The 16,801-nt window shown below is 43.3% G+C and overlaps 1 protein-coding gene across 4 annotated transcripts in view; it reads right to left on the bottom strand.

Annotated features, from left to right (window-relative positions):
- Positions 1–5,444: 5,444 nt before the first annotated feature.
- The window catches only part of PKNOX1 (PBX/knotted 1 homeobox 1), a 51,013-nt gene continuing 39,656 nt past the window's right edge, over positions 5,445–16,801 (bottom strand). For all 4 annotated transcript variants that reach the window (XM_056327292.1, XM_056327296.1, XM_056327295.1 and 1 more), the window contains one exon: positions 5,445–16,008. In XM_056327292.1, coding sequence (XP_056183267.1) covers positions 15,797–16,008 — 212 coding nt within the window. In that variant the 3' untranslated portion in view covers positions 5,445–15,796. The remainder of the gene's footprint in view (positions 16,009–16,801) is intronic.

The raw sequence follows: 16,801 nt of genomic DNA, 5'->3' as shown, positions 1-16,801 counted from the left end.
ACCCACCCCAGCACCCACCCCAGCTGCCCGGCCACCCTGCAGGTAACCAGCGCTGTGCCGCGCCTCGAGCCGCGGCCACGGCCGGGACCTGGCGTGGGGCAGAAGGGGAGCGCCGTGGCCAGCCTGCAGCCTGGTTCTCCAGAGCTAAGGGCGAGGGTGAACATTTCACTAGGACAAGTGGCCTGGCGCAAGCAGGAGGCTGTTGCCACTGCAGCTGCTAAACATCAAACTCCACGTTGTGGCTTTGCTGGAAATGGGCTCTGCTGAAGAAGCCTGATTTCATTGCTAGGTGGGGGTCAGGGGTTTCGGCGGTGAGTGGGGCCACCAGGGCTGGACAGAGGTTCAGGTGTGCAAAACCTTTGACTTAATGGTGCCTGGCAGTGGTGCCCTGCTCTGTCTGTGTGCGAAGCCCAGAGGGACCCGGCAGCTGAAGCTGGGGCAGCCGGGAGGGAGCTCTCGGGGGGCTGTGGAAGGGGCATCCTCGCACGGCACAGGCTTTCCACCAGGAGCGGGTCTGGGCTCCGTGCTGCTCGGCACAGCGACCAGTCTGCTGGGAACGGTGGTAAAGTAATGGTAGATTAAAATGTGTGAATGAAACAAAGGGGCAGAACAGTAACTTACAACAAGGATGAATCAAGCAGCTACCAGGAACTCTCAACAAACAAAGAGTTTGCTTTAAAAAGAGGAAAGCTTTAAAGTCCATAGTTCTTCAAATTGAAGATGGATGGAGTTCATGCTTTCAAGCTTTTTCTTTATAGTTATGCAATTTGGAAATATTCTTGTTTAAAAGAAGCGTTAAGAAGTAATTGCAAGTAGTTGCATGTCTGCAAGAGTAGGAAATCGGGGTTAACAAATACACCATTTAGGGAAAATGTTGGGTCTTGAAAAGGTGGAAGTCTAAAAAAAGGGTCCTTAGCCATAAAACAAAGAGGGGAGTCAGCGTAGGCTGCCAGGCAGTGCTGTGCCTCCTAGGAGGTGTAAGTGGAGGAGAGAGCAGGCACGGGGAGGGGATTTCATGTCCATGAACAACTCTCCACTTAAAAAAGGGCTGGCCAAAAAAAACTGAAGGAGGCAAAGAGCAGAGTCACACAGGAGTGCCCAACATCAGAAGCATCTTGCTTATGAAGCAAAAGCTTCACAAGCTGAAACAAGCCTGAGGTGACCCGCTTGGCTTCCTGTGAGGGACTGAGGCAGCTGGGAGAGGCAGGACACCCAGACCCAGTCTGTGGAGGAGCAGGGTCCCAACTGCAGTAATAGCCACAGGGTGAGCCACCAAAGCAGACAGTGCTTCTCTGAGCCCTTCATGTGTCTGTGGCCAAATGCCTGCCAGGAGCATTTAGTCACTGAAACGTAAACTTTAGCATCTATATAGGGGTGAACAAGTGCCGTTTGCCAGCCAGGGCAGCTGTGCCAAAGCTCGGTGTGTGCTGCAATGTGGACTTTGCTGACCCAGTGCCCATGTTGCAGCCATCTGAACAGCCGGTGGGTGGAGGACACCTTGGTCAAGCCAGGATGACTGTTCAGGCACAAGATTTTATGTTTTAGAGCAAACCATCCTAGTCCCAGGAATCCGCAGATAACCAAAGCCACAAACTACAAAGCTACAAACCAAAGCATGTCAGGGAGTGGCGGCTGTATCCCCCTCGCTTCAAACCTCAGGTCGGTGCGGGTGGGGGTGGGGTGGGTCCAGACTTTGGGTTTTGGTATGCCTGTGCCAAGTGTGATGCCTGCACCCATCTCCCCCTTTCTCTCCCCAGAATTATGGCTCTTGCTGGTGCTTTTCACCTCTTGCTCGTCTGCCTCCTTCTCTGCGGCGTGGCTCCAAAACCCATGTGCGACCCCAGGACTTGCACGCTGTGCCCTGAGAGGGATGTGGAAGAGCTGGCCACCACCACAGCTGGGGGCTGCTGCCCCCCCTGCCCCCCACCCTGCACGTGCCCCCCCTACCTGGAGAGCGATTGCGAGATGCAAGGCTTTGCCAGTGGCCATGTCCCCGCTGGCCGCTCCTTCTACATCGACTTCGCCCGCAAGCTGTGCACCTGCCACCCCAGCGGGGACATCACCTGCACCCCACTGTGCCCCCGCCTGCCCCCCACCTGCCAGGCTGTGGGCAGCCCTGTGGCCGATGGCTGCCCTCGCTGTGTCTGCTATGATGAGGAGGAGATGGCAGTGCCTGCCGGCACCATCACCACCCGGGGGGGCCAGATTTGCACCTGCCCCACCAAGGGGGGCCAGCTGCAGTGCAGAGACCATGAGAGCAAGGAGTGAACGTCTCCCCTCCGCCAGTCAAAGGCAGAGGACAGGGGAGCCTCTCTGGCAGCAGAAGGCTTTCTGCACCGTGGGGCATTCTCGCTGAAAGCATTAAGCGCTTCAATCTGTCCTAGAGAACTTGGCAATTATTATGGCCGTGCCGCAGAGTGCTAGAGAGATGCTGCATTGTCTGTCATTTATACGCCAGGGCAAAGTGTGTGTCGCGGGTGAGCTTTCTTTGTTGCAAGGTTTGTTCCATGGCAGTGGACTGTGAGAGTTTAGACTGACTGCTGCTAGCATGTAACTGGAACAAATGTAGTTACTTATTTATTTGTAAGATGACTGTGCTTTTGTATGTATTTATGTTTAATAGTCTCTTTATATAAGCTCGCTGGATAAACTTCCTCCCAGGAGCCAGGTTTTTGCTTCCTGTAATGCCATCAAGTTGAAAGCGGCGGGACACAAATGAGAAGATTGGCTGACATCCCCCTCTCCAGGCTTTTCTTACGTGGGAAGAGTAGGTGGGTTAGCACATGGCCGTGTTCTTAGAAGACAAACCCCTCTCGTGCCTCCATCCTCTAAAGCAAAGCTTTGAAGACCCATGTGAGGATGTTGGCAGCCAAGGGTCAGTGCTTCACAGCCACCTGGATGGAGCAGTTGCCCAGGGATGACCCCTGTCAGTGCCAGTTCCGCAGGAATACCCCAAACTGTGTGTCAGTGACTGTCCCCTCACTTGTGCTCTCCTCTTACCACTGCTGGAGACAGACAGAGGATACAGCAGAGCTGTGTCTTCTGAACACTTTGATGTATATAGATATACAGAGACACATATATATATATGCAGGGATACTTTAATAAAAAAACCGAGCTTCATCAGGCTGAGATGCTAACAAGTGTTAGTTGCGTTCTTTCAAGGGGTTGAATAAAATCAATTTTACCAAAAAGCGTTTGAAAACTTTACTGATAAGTATGCATATACTTTCCTCATGTGTTATCCGGTGTTACTTGGGCCAGGGGCCAGACAAGCCTTTCTCCAGCCACCGTGGCCTCAGGTATACCTGGAAACATTAAAAGTGCGCCCCACCGCCCCCCACCCCCCCCCACCCCCGATGTTTTCACATTCCTCTCTACTGCTCTCTCTGATGCTGTTTGACTGCAAAACAACAGTGAGTGGATGAGACTCAGGTGAAGGGTTAGCAAACGCTTGGAGGAAGCAGGTGAATTTGCCTTTCAAGATGAAACAAGGGGCCCTGTCAAATGGGGCTGTCAGAGGCTGACCCTGCCCAGGGCTCTGCTGAGCCTCGGCCAGAGATGTGCGAGCTCAGCACGTCTGAAGAAACACTGCACCTCGCAGCTGGGCCTGGGGCTTAAGGGCATCCGAGTGACTGCACTGTCCCCCTCGGCACGGCCACTCCACCAATGGCCCTTAGCTGGTGCCTGTGGGATGGGACCCCCAACCTGGACTTTTCCCATGGCTGGAGGGCTGTCGGGGATTAACAATGCTGCACTGGTCTGGGGCCTTGCAGCGGGCAGACTGAGAGCACATGAAGGGAGTGTGCTGGGGACACAAGGGGATGTGCTCTGCGTGGAGCCAGGGCAGCCGGGATGCCTTCCTGCTCTGATCCTGCATCAGCTGCTGCAGGGACAGGGAAGCAGGAGAGGAGAAGGGCACCTTCAACAGGGAAAACGTCCCTCCCCAGGCACCCGACCCACACCTGGCAAGCTCCCCTGCGGGGATGGGCCGACCCTTGCGGCCACCGCCACCGGCAGAGCCCAAGCGCTCCGCAGTTTTGCCTCTTGCCTGCACAATGTGCAGAAAACCGCAGCGCAGTGGAGGGCCGGCCCGGGTGAGGTGGAGCACTCGATGCCACCGACATGTGGCATGGCCTGGCATGTGGCACGGCCCCGCAACACTACCGCGCGCTCCCTTCCCACCTGGCATCCAAAGCTGCAGGCGGCACCGCGTCAAGTCACCTGCGGGCCACCAGCAATCTCTGCAGCTCAGGGCTGAGAAATGTCGCTGGGTGACAACTGACAAGGTTAGGGAACGACACCTCTTACTCTCCCCTGGTTTTCTGAGGTAGGTGGTACGAGAGAAGGCAGGCGGTGACTGCGGGTGCAAGCGAACACTGAGCGTGCGACGGTGAACGCACACCTCTGCCGCTGCCGATTCCATAAGGAGGGGGCCAGAAACTGCCCTCCCCAGCCAGCGAGGGTGCCCACGCCTGCCTGTGCTCCGGGTCCAGCCACCAGCGAGGACTCCCCAGCTCCAGCACAAGCGGAGCCACACCAGACCCTGGCCTCACACGCGTCCCTGCTCATTCCCACAGGACATGTTCCTGTCATGGGGAAGGGGGCTTTACCCAGCACCCCTTCCCCCTCTGCTCTTCTCCATTTGGTTGGAAAAACTTAGTTCTTGAAATTGTCACCTTCCAGACCAGTCACCAGACATCCCATGCTGGTGTTGAAGCCAGCAGCGTAACAAATTCTTCCCATTACAGGTTTTTAATTACATGCTGTCCAGGTATTTACAAATAGCTGAATGAATTCACATCCTGTACATGCTTGCAAGGTGTATTTCAGTCCATGGGGTTAGTTCTCTTTTGTGCCTGCCAAGCATTTAAGGAAATCAGAACGGGTTAGCCCGCGTAGTGATGGGTTTTGCAAGCACAACAATTGTTGGGAAGTCACCAGTGATTTGGACAGACTCCTTGCCGCCTGGGGAGGGTGGTGGTCTGCTGGGGTTGTTTATCCTTTGTCACCCATCTTATCTGTCACACTGCTTCCCTGTCTTGTGTGACTGATAACCTTTGAACAGGACAGAACAAGACAGCAATCCCTGAATATTGGTTTTGTGTGAATGCTCTTTATACAGGGCCAGCACAGGAACAACGAGACATTATTCTTCAAATCATCTGTGCAAAGAGTCTGTACCGGTTCCTTTGCAAGCCACCTTCTGGAGGTGGTGAACAGCTTCTTTGCTCTGCCACCATCTCTGATTTGAGGATGGCTTGCATCTCTAGCCTCTCTGCCTGGAAGCCTCACAGGATCTCTGTCTGTATTTCATCACGTTGAAATAAGCTGCTGCATTTTGCTACTTTTTCCATAAACAGCACCAGCACAGGAAGAAAAAAACCCAACCCTGTTCAAAGATGAGGCACCACTCAGTTGTCAGAATTTATTCATTTAACATCTTGGGTTTTAGCATGCTTTATTTGAATGGCTGTTGTTCTGGATTCTCCAATATTAATCACCCATGTGCTTGTCTACATTTTGGACAGAGTATTGCTGGTATTTTTATTTCTGTTTTTCCAGGTCAGATTTTCCTCATGGTCTGTCAGGTGTAGTTTTACAACTACTCATTTGCATGGTCACTGTTACTTCACATCACAGCCAGGAAGGTATTTGCAGGTAAGGAGCCAAATGTGTTTCTTAAGTGCAAAGCAGCACACAAATGCTTGTGCATCCCTAAACCAGCCCTGAAAATTGAGTCAACTGAAATTTGCAACTCCTAAAAAGAACGAATTTTACATATAGCACAATAAAGTTTGGGGGTGGGGGTGTGTGTTCTTCAGTGTCTCATAACTTTGTAAAAGATCATTACTGCTGCTCAGTTATTTGTGGAACCAATAGGGCCTTTCTTCATTTTATTAATGATTAAATCAATGATTTAAAGAGAACCATGTTTTGGGCATCAGTCCTTTTCAACACACCCTCTCAGTTCCTGCCTCATGAGGCTGTAAAATATTATGGTAAAATATTCACAGGTGAAAGCCCATTAGGAGGTGACCTTTCAGCACGACTATACCCAGTACCAAGAAGTCAAAGTGTCTGGCCAAGTCCTTCTGCTTTTCCTGACAACCTGTCAGAAGTGAACTCCTTCTGGGTGGAAGCTGCTGCTCTGCTCCCCCAGCCTGCATCTGCAAAGCCTGGGTGTAGGGGGATGGCTGCCTTTTTGTCTAGGCATTATGCTCTTAAATTATTAGAAATCCTGATGCTGTGGCAGGTTCTGCACTTGTGATTGCTGATCAGGATGACAGCAACATGACAGAGGTTTCCCAGAGGATCCCCTAATTTAACTAAACTGGTTGGTAACGGACTGACTACACCCCTTCAGAAATACTTTTTTTAAAAATCTGAGGGCAGGAAGAGAGGTAACATTTAACACTATTTAACACATTTCAAATGTGTTCCTTAGAAATTTTAAGCCTGTACAGTGGGCCTGACATGCCTGCTGTCGTGCTAATGATGCAACTTACTAACCAGCAAACAGCACGAGGATGAGAACTAAACTCACACACACAAATGTGACTGGGTCAACATAAAAAGAAAAATATTATAAAGTAGAAGCTGACCTACACCAGGACATTGAGCTAAAGCAGATTTCTTAAATCACACTCCTTCCCATATCCCTTTGGTTCAATATCACAGTGAAAAATCCCAGAGGTATTTTAGAAGAAATTGCAAACAATATTGCATGACATTAAAAGTCCCGATTGTTAGATGTTCTCTGTGTTACAAACAGCAGCCTTTCCTTCTTCCCGGGGCGGGGGGGAAGTAGATTTGACATTTAAAACAGATGTCCTCTGGGAAAAGCAGAGAGGCTGACACTTCAGTTCTCTTAGTCAAAACCACAGAACAGCAAGCAAGGGGCTGCATAAGGAGGAGGATTTACTGGTCAGGAGTTTCAGGACAAACTCAATATATGCACAATTGATGCAGTATATATTTTCCTTCTAAAATTTTAAACAGAAATGGATTTTTCTGACCATTTATTAAGTGTAATTTCTTTAAATTAAGGATTTGCATGATTTACTAGGGAGGGGGTTTGCATGTTTCCCAATGTGCATACTTTGTGACACAGAGTATTAAAATATGCATTTCTGTGCCTAAGACCTTTTACTGGAGCAACCACAAACATTATAAAAAAACATGTACGTGACAAAAATGACACACATTCATTCGGGAAAATAATGTACAAATTGTTTTAGGCCTAAAGTGATTTAGCTTTAACATTGTGCATCTACGCTAAGGACAGCTTATTTTTAGTTACCATTCCAATACCGCATTCAGAGCGGGATCCACAACTCTGTTCTGTAAGGTTGTTGGGCTTTTTCCAGCCAAGCTGGATTTGAATCTTGCGAAGGATTTACAGAGTCATTATTCAACACTACTCACAGTTAAAAGTTCAAGAAACACAGAAAAAGTCCAGGGTATGTAATCAAGGATTAACTGTTGTCAGCTTTCAAATAAAGGAAGGAGGACAGAAAGAAAAAAAAAAAAAAAAAAAAAAAAAAGTCAGGAATACTGGAACAGTTGTTTGAAAGCAGAATGGAGCATCTTAGAGGAAAGTTATTATTTCTGTAGCTGCTTAAAGTGTCACTGCATTTACAGGTGAGACAGGGCTGTTGTTTCCCCCACTACCTGACAAGTTGAAAAGGCAGCACAGGTATTATCTAACAACTGCCAACCCCGTTCCTCAGAATCTTGGCAGTTTTGCAATTCTGAGTTTCATTTGATGATGCTTCTTAAAATTTTCAGGGATCTCAATCCAGCTATAGTACTGAGTTAACAAAGTTAATCGGAATCAGCTGCACAAAGCAGTCCTCCTCTGTGTAAAAAACCCCAACCAAATAAAAAAAAAAATCACCTTGTTTCAATATAAAAATACAGTCAGATACCAGCAACAGAAATACTCTTTCTCCTTCCTGGCCTTGACCTGAATCTCACCCATGGAGCCATGCATACTCCCAAGTATCTTAGGAAAAAAAACAATCAGTACCTGTGCAGTAATTATTCTGCTTATGCAATTGCACAGGTAAGTCAGTTCCCTTGTCTTTACTGTGTGCAAGCCTCTGCTGAAAGTGGTCTAAATTCTAAAGACCAAATAAGGTTATAACCTGAGCTCTGCAGAAATCCATAGGAAACATAATGCGATGAACGTTAAGAGACTGAGGAGTCTCTGCAGTTTGTAGCTCATAGTGAAAGGATGCAGGGGGGCAGGGGTACCGCAAAAACAGCATTTAAATCAATCACTGGTTTCTTAAGTACTGCCTATTTTTATGACTGTTAAAAATCTTAGTTTAAAAATGCCTGGTTCTTAACAAAAGGTCTCTAAATTAAATTTTATTATCGAATTCACATTTAGTATATGCATCAGTTTATATTTAGGATTCAGTGATCACCTCAAGAAAAAGCTAGGAACAATTGTCAGGAGCAGGTCCAACGGCCTAATCTTCTGACTTGTGCTAGTAGTGACACAAAAGCCCAAAGACGAGCAGAGAAGATAAATATCCATAGATCTTCCCCTGTTACTTCGCAAGGTCTAGATCACATCTTAGCTGCATCAGGAAGACAAACCAAACCCGACCTACAAAGGTGCCACAGCTTTCAGGTTTTAGTAGGGTATCTAGAGTGTGGTTTGTTGTTTTGTTTTTAAAATACACCACAGGCTTAATCCTGCATACCTTGCAGACTCTAGACTTGCATGAATTTAAACATGGATTTTAAATAAATAATACAGTATGCAGTATGTGTCCCAGCCTTATCTGTTATTTTTTGCAGAATCCTCATTTTACACTGCTTATGGTTTTTCCCCTCATTTTAGCACTGAGGATATTGCTCTCGTTTTCTACAGTGTGGGGTATTTAGAAAAAGCCCTGAACTGCATACTAAATGATTACTGTTTTGTAAACAGGTGCTCCACAAAAGTAAACCATCATTTACTTATGACTGTGCTTCCAATTCCTGTAATGCTTTCCTGAACATGGAATTCATCTTTCAGGGGAATCTGAAACAAACTGACTAGGAATACACTATATTTGACATAATTTAGGTGAAATAATCTGCTTTACAGATTGGTTGGTTCATTTTTTCTTCTCTTCAGATTAAGGAAAAAAAATTGCTTCCTGCCAGCAGTGGAGTTAGTATTTCCAATGATACCACCAGGAGTTACTTGAGCTGCTCTCAGGCGCTCTTCGAAATACTCCTGTGTCTAGAACACAAACTACTCGGCTAAGCACAGATTAACCCTTTAAAACCAATGTACGACCCAAAACTCTTGGGGACAGTTCTGGAGTAAGTAAATAGCTATAAAAAGGTAGTTTTCTGAGAAAATGGTCAATTATGCTTAGAACTGCATGTTCTTCAGGGTAAGCGGAACTCTGTCACACAGTCAGTCTGAAAGCTGACAGAGACCTGGTAACCTGAACAGTTTTGACATAGCCCATGAAATTTAAAGGAAGGTACCGACACCCCACCATGACACCCACCCAGCTGTTACTCAAGGGGACATGTCTGCCAAGCAAGGCAAGGCACCAGGAGGCTGTACCAGCTCTAGCCAGGACAGTCACACACAACCCCTTCAGCCAGGTGTACTGGGCTCTGGGCTGTTTTGTTTGGGAATCACACTTGGATGTCACCATGCCAGATGCTGGGGAAGCAAGAGTAGGAATAAATTACCCTTCAGTGCTAAGCAGAAGTAGCACTTCTCTTCAGAGCCCCCATGACTGTCTACATCTTTGTGAGGAAGACTCACATGCACTGGATGAGTTTGGAGCTTCTTCCTAGAGGAACTGCTATCTTGTAATAAAAAGGCTGTTCATTTCCTGAAGATTTCTGATCTAGGAGAACATGGTAATTTTGGAAATGCATTACAATCTATCTGGCTAAACAAGTTCACACATGGGACTTACACAGAGGAAGTCTTTTCAAGTTAAGTCGCTGCCATATATGCTTGGAACCATTACTGAAAGTTTGATGTCCATATAATTTTAATTAACAATTTTGAAACAACAACAAAAAAAAAACCCAAAAACCCCAAACCAAACCCAAAGTCACACACATTATGGACTATTTATGTGCTAATTCTTTCTTTCATTGAAACTGCTCCTGCGTTACAAAAGAGTAATAAAAATCCCCATACTGGTAAGGACTAGTAAACATTTTTTTTTCATTTGCATAAACAAGGAAACCCAAACAAGTAACATGGCCAAGGATTGTCCTTGGCCAAGAACTGGTTAACTAGTTTGAAACTGTGCTCAAGATTTCTTGAAAACACATTTTTTTGTGTCTTTCAGCCAAACAATACTGCTAAAAAGTAATGCAAATGCTTTGCTTTACAAATGTGCTTTTTCTGTTCATAGGGAACAGTAGTGTAAAAATACATCATCCATGAAGCATATTCTCATTTTTAATGTCTCCTTTGATAGATCAGTTGCTTCAAGATCCCTTAACAACCAAGGAAGAAAAAGTTCTAGGGTTCACATTTTAAAGATTCCCAGTTGTACAGACCGAGTGTTGCTAACCCATGAAAGATTTACGAGCCATTTCTTCCACAACCTGAAAGCACTGGATTCTATTAACATGAAGTAAGTATCTTTATAGTAGCCTGCAAGGTTGGTAAGGCATTTCACTGCTTTCTCGCACCTTGCTTTTCTCTGGCAAAACCAGCTGTGATCACTCAGCAGGTCCTAAAGAACTAAGTCACAGAAAAGGAACAGATTTTATATTTCCAGGTGACAAGAATGAACAAACAACATGATTTGGGCAATCACTTAAAAGCACATTAGTGCCAATTTCATTACACTTTACACTGGATGATGAAGTTAGTTTAGGACTTAAAACCCAAACAACCCAAAACCCATTTGAAGGAGCTTAGCAAGCCAAGGGCTGGGGTGGGAAGGAATCCACACTGAGTTTGAGTTTGGCAAAATGAACCTGCTTTACTCTTCAGCTACGCTGAACAGTAAAGAGCAAAGCGTATCCAGCACAAGGCTGATGATTTGACTGTTCGCACACTACAATTAAACGTGCATTTTCATGGATATGTACTGTTTTTAGGAGGTGGCGAGAGTCTGAATTTATTATTAGGAAACCAAAACATTTCACTTAATTGTTTAACATGCGAGATTTTCATGAGGGAATGAAGGTTAGTTACATTTCCAACAGGATTTCAAAACTACATTTTGCCTCTTCAGCTCTAAAAAGTAAGCTGAATATAAGGCTGAAAGGTTTAAAAGACTAATCAAAGTAACAGAAGTCAGAAAGACAGTAACAACACAGCACCTAAAAATGGGTAATTCACACATTTTTGACAGTTGTGTCTTGCATAGACAAATACTCATTTTTTTTTTCCCAAGACAACTCAACTTCAGAAAAGAAATCTTAAACTGACTTTAATTACAATTGGATGCATGTGTTCCAATTTTTCAAAATACCAGGGTGTTCTGGTTTTTTGTTTAAGTGCTACAAGCCTAACGGTTTTATGAAACTATCATCCTTTGAAAAGGCTTTGCTGCATCCTCTGGGCTGTCAAGTTCATCAAGTCAGGAAGCTGAACTGCCTTCTAATTATTTCAGAAACAAATAAATATATTATTCATGCATTAAGTCTTTGTGGCCACACTCCACTAGAACATCCATATACCTGAAGCTACTTTTAAAACACAGGGACTGGGAACTCTTAATTCCTCAGTGTAGGTCTGCCTCCTGGCTGTATTCTGAACATCAAAACGGTACATGGTGAACACCAGGTCAACATGAATTCCTGCCCTTCTAAACCCTTTGTCCGTACCCTGGTTTCCACTGAAAGAAAACCTAGGTATGCAGGCAAGAGGAAGCTGGAGTGCTCTCTAAGAAGTTCCTAACAGTGATCAGGCACCAGAACAAGGAACCAATTCTCTTACAGGTAAATGCAGCCTGAGGTGCAGCCTTAAGGAGTTTCCCTGAGGTCAGCAGGACTCCACTTTGACCCAACATCCAGATCTAGGAAACCCTCTGCAGAGCCAGAGCCATGCCTGCCAATTCTAAATGTTTTCCAATGTGATCATTTCTTTGGAACAGTCATTTAAAAATATATCCTCATTGACTCAGAACTGTTCTACTAAAATGCAGTGTTTCTAAAGTTAAAGAATAACAGGAACTTCTCTTGCCTGTTACAGAAATCTTGGAAAAAATTGGACTGAGAACCCCATTTTGGGTTAATGAACTTGATTACATGGAAGAAAAATTAAAAGTTTCAATGATCATAACTGCAGAAGAATTACACCGATTTAAAAAACAAATTAATTCTATTGCATATGAATATGACTTTAATTAGGGGTAAGGGAGGAATTATACATGGGTTTAAAGTTAGGTCCCCTACAAAGTCTTTTTAACTAATGTAAACATGTACCTTTCCTGAATAGTGATGCTTTGCTTAAACCAGCAATCTTTCTTAAACCAGCAATCTTTCTTAGACAGCAAAAAATTAAGGATGCTACTTTTTTTTTTTTTTCTTCTTTTTTTAAAAATCGTGGAACAAACAAGCCCGTCTGTGCAGTTCATACTCACTACAGAATTCTCACTGAATTAAAAGACAAGGTTTGAGTTCCATATATTAAACAATACCTTTGTTACACTGGTAAACCCTTTTCAGTTTTAGGAATTTGAATCCCTACCGGTTTATGTTTCTAATCTGACAGTACAACTATTCCATATTCCCCCTTTCACAGTAAATTTGGTCAACTTCACTTGCCAGGTACTAATAAACTTGCTGAAGGCAAAGTCACAAATGATTCAGAAGAATAAAACTGCTGCTGCATGTAAGGTGGGGGAATAAAAAAGCAGCTAACCAGATAAAAGTTTTTTTCTGAAAAATAAACTTTCAGAAGTTGGCAAACCCTGACGCCTGGTTGTTTCCAATTGAGTTCCAAGTGGCACATAAACTACATATTCCTGAACCTTCTTTCCAGCCCAGCTGTATAGATATTATTTTAATACCCTCTCTCTTTTTTAGGATCTCAGTTCTCAGTTTTGAAGTGCGGGCAAGTGTCCATTGCCACATTACCTCCAGACCACCCTTCCCTTCACTGCTGGCCACTTGCTACCCCAACAGCTCTGCTGGCTAAGCTGCTTCCACGACCAGCTCAACGCAGGCTGGGGAAGGCTCTGCTGCCACATCTGAGGCAGCAGCAACTGGTCAAGGGAGGGAAAGGAGATAGTGAGAAATGGCCTGTTCTTCCAGTGTATGTTGATTTTGAAAAGCATACATTTGTTCACAGGCCTGTACACACTGAGAAGCAGACTATTACCTGCCTACATGCTAGAATCACAGAATGGTCGGGGTTGGAAGGTACCTCTGGAGATCATCTAGTCCAACCCCCTGCTAAAGCAGGTTCTCCTAGAGCAGGTTGCACAGAGTCATGTACAAGATTAACGTACTATTAAACACGAACAAGACTAGCTGAATAAATCCCCCAGATCAACCAATATAACCTACTATATAATGGAGGCTGAGGGGGGTGATAAAGCACTTAGGGAGTTAAATCAAAACCAAAACAACTAAGAAGAAAAATACAGAATCTGTCTCTGTTCTAGTCATCTCAGGTATCTTTTATAGGAGACAGTGCGTTGAATGTTTCGAAAGGAGCATCATTTGTACATGACATTTGCCTTTTAAAATATTTTGGGGTCAAAGTGAATTTGACAATAACCTTCGAGATAGTTATGCTATGTCAAAGCCTGCCAAATTCAATCTGTCATTATTGATTTACTATGCTCTTTAACAAACATGGCACATTAGTGGCAAAACAGGTAAGTTAGAAGAAAACAAATTCTTTAGAAATTACCACTCCAGCTGGAGTGGATCATTACAGCATTTGAACTAAGAAGCAGGATCCTCAGCCAGGAATAAGCGAAAGCCATAGCAGAAACACCACTTGTGTTGAGTAAAACCCAATGCCAATTTTTCAGAATACCTACTAGTCGCTGAAAGCTAGTATTATTCTCCATGTATGTATACCAATGCTACTGACATTTATTTCTGAAGTTTTTCTTCATACCAACTTACACTTGCTTTGGAAGACAATCCAACCATTTAAGCATGTCAAAAAGTACATGCATTAATCCTACTGAAATCAACGGGACCTAAGCAGAAATTAAGTATTCAATTAAATATTTGCATCTGTCAAAGGGCTTTCTTCAAATACAACGTCTAAAGATTCTAAAAGCTAACATCTTCTTCCCAGTCACATTAGAAATGCAACTAGATTCAGTCTAAATCAGAAGGAAGTTCTGGCTTTGATCTAGCCCAACATTGTGACAAATGGACAGGGGGAAAAGAGGATGTTGATCATACCACGAAACTCTTGGAGTCTTACTTGTAGTTAATGATGGGAAACAGAAAGTTCCAAAAGTAACTGTTCATAGATAGACAAACACAGATTCCAAACTCTTGGGGTAAAAAAAAAAAACCCAACAAAAAAAAAACCTGTTATCACAAAACAAAACAAAAAAAAAGAAGTGTTTTCATCACTAGCTCCTAGTTTTTAAATGACACACACTGATTTTCTACTCTAATAAAGCCTGCTGTATACTCTGGTAGTGACGTTCAGATTTGAAGAAATTTTATATAAATCCTGAAGTTATATTTCTTTTTGTATTAGGGGAAAGTATTTCAAATGCAATAAAATAGCAAAGTGATAGCAGAATTCATGACTGTATAGTAGGCAACTCTTCATTTTTCAGGTTCAGCTGTACAAACTATAAACTGTTAAATTTCTCTAACAACTGGAAAAGTTGTGGGTATTTGAATTTACTTACCTGAATATTCATTTAGCAAATATCTTCAGATACAAGTCTAGATACAGAGTTAATGTAAATTGAATAGTAGTTTACACATATTATAAATCAATGTTTGACAATATCAAAATCCCATCAAACAGTGGGCCCTTCTTATGCTATTATCAAATATAGTATATCACTGTGGGATAGCTGAGAATCATAGAATGCTAGTGTAGGCTTGTTTATTAAATTTGGTCAGTTTTCAGACCTTCCAAATAGGAATACTAAACATTTATTTTTTTTCCCCTCTGGAAATTCTTTTTTTTTTTTTCCCCCTCCTGCTTAATACAGTCGTCATCCCAATTCCTAGTGAATTTATAAAAATATTTTTTATCCAATAACCCCGGCAAGGTAAAAATAGGAGTTTTTATAGCAAATGATAAACAGGCTCACGGACTATGAGAGAAACTAAACTTATTTAAATTGCCATACATTCGCTACTTAATCACACATTAACATTTTCTTTTTATGTGTGTTGCTGTCCACCTCAGACTAGCAGTTTTTAAGGTGCAGAAGCATCTTTCAAATATATGCATCTAACTTAACGATCAAGTTTCACACACTAGTGTCACATGCTTTAAATTTACATCACCTCCCCATCAAAAGCTGTTAAATAACAGCACTAAATGAAACTGTGTAATTCTTTAGAAATTGCAGCACTTCCAATTCATAGAACAAATGGGTGCCCATGTGGTCTTTTATATTACTAGATATAATTTTCTGAAATAAGGAAAAGAAATTAAAAAACACATTTGAAAGAAGTTGCTGCACCTGCAAAAACACTCTTTAAGCTTACTATGAAATACAAAAAAGTGCACCCTTCTATATCTACATATAAAACATATTAGAAATAAAACTTGTGTAAAATGTTTGCTGTGCAAACTATAAAAAGTCAGTCAGTCAGTCCATTCTTTTTCCTAAACATTGTCACACTCTCTTGCTTCCTACTGCAGAGAATCGCTGTTATCCAAGACCAGCCCACTGATATTCGTTGTTGAGAGATCTCCTCCATCATCTTCACCGCTGTCTACAGACTCATCCTCACTTTGCCCTGCCATCATAACTTGCTGAACAGCCAAAGTAGCACCATCAGATGACAAAGACTGGAGACTGTCTACATTCATGTTGACTGGAGCTGTAATTGTTACAACAGCACCTGGAGAAGCACAATCATAGTATTTTAGCATCTTCCTTGGTTTCTAATTTTAAGTTATACATTTTTATATATAAGAGAATTTACTTCTAATCGACAGGAAGAAAGCTTAGAGAACTAAATTAAAATAAAAGCTATATAGGTTGGCAAACACTTAAATATCAGAAAATGACAAAATTAAGTTGGCCAGGAATCTTAAACTTAGCTGTGTCATGAACACCCATTAGAGCAATTCTCCAATCAAGTCATCACAGGACCGTTTCTGCAAAGTATTTCAGCTTAATCCATTGCAGAAAAAAAAAAAAGGGAGTGTTCACTGAGATTCAAGGTGACTTAAATGGATAAAGCTGTTGTCAAATCCAGTGGAGACTGAGTGACAAGTTCATACAAACTGCAAAGGAATAAAGCAGCAGGCAGCAGGACAGAAAGGATGGTTTTGAGATTAAAGGAATTATTTATCTTTCTTAAATTGAGTCTATTTGTTTGACCTGATGCTAAGGAAGTTGCGCCAAAGTCTTTAGCAGCTCTGTAACATTTCTCTGCTTCTCAATGTTCAAGTTGAAACATGAGGCATACATAGAATTGCAGATGCTCAGTCTCTCTAACAATAGTGAAAGGAATGTGAACAGAATGGGGAGTCAGAAAACTGAAACTTCAGTCCAATATTGCCAATCAAATGGAACGCTACTGACATGCATACACATACTGAGAGAACTTAGTTGTACATCTAACCTTTTCTCTGTGGTTTCCTAACTTTTGAAATAAAACAGTCTCCCAACATAAATTCCAATAAAAT

Source organism: Falco biarmicus, chromosome 2, assembly GCF_023638135.1.
Source record: "Falco biarmicus isolate bFalBia1 chromosome 2, bFalBia1.pri, whole genome shotgun sequence".
NCBI lineage: Eukaryota > Metazoa > Chordata > Aves > Falconiformes > Falconidae > Falco > Falco biarmicus.
The sequence above is the reverse complement of the archived record's forward strand: the minus strand, read 5'-3'. Positions and strand labels throughout refer to the sequence as shown.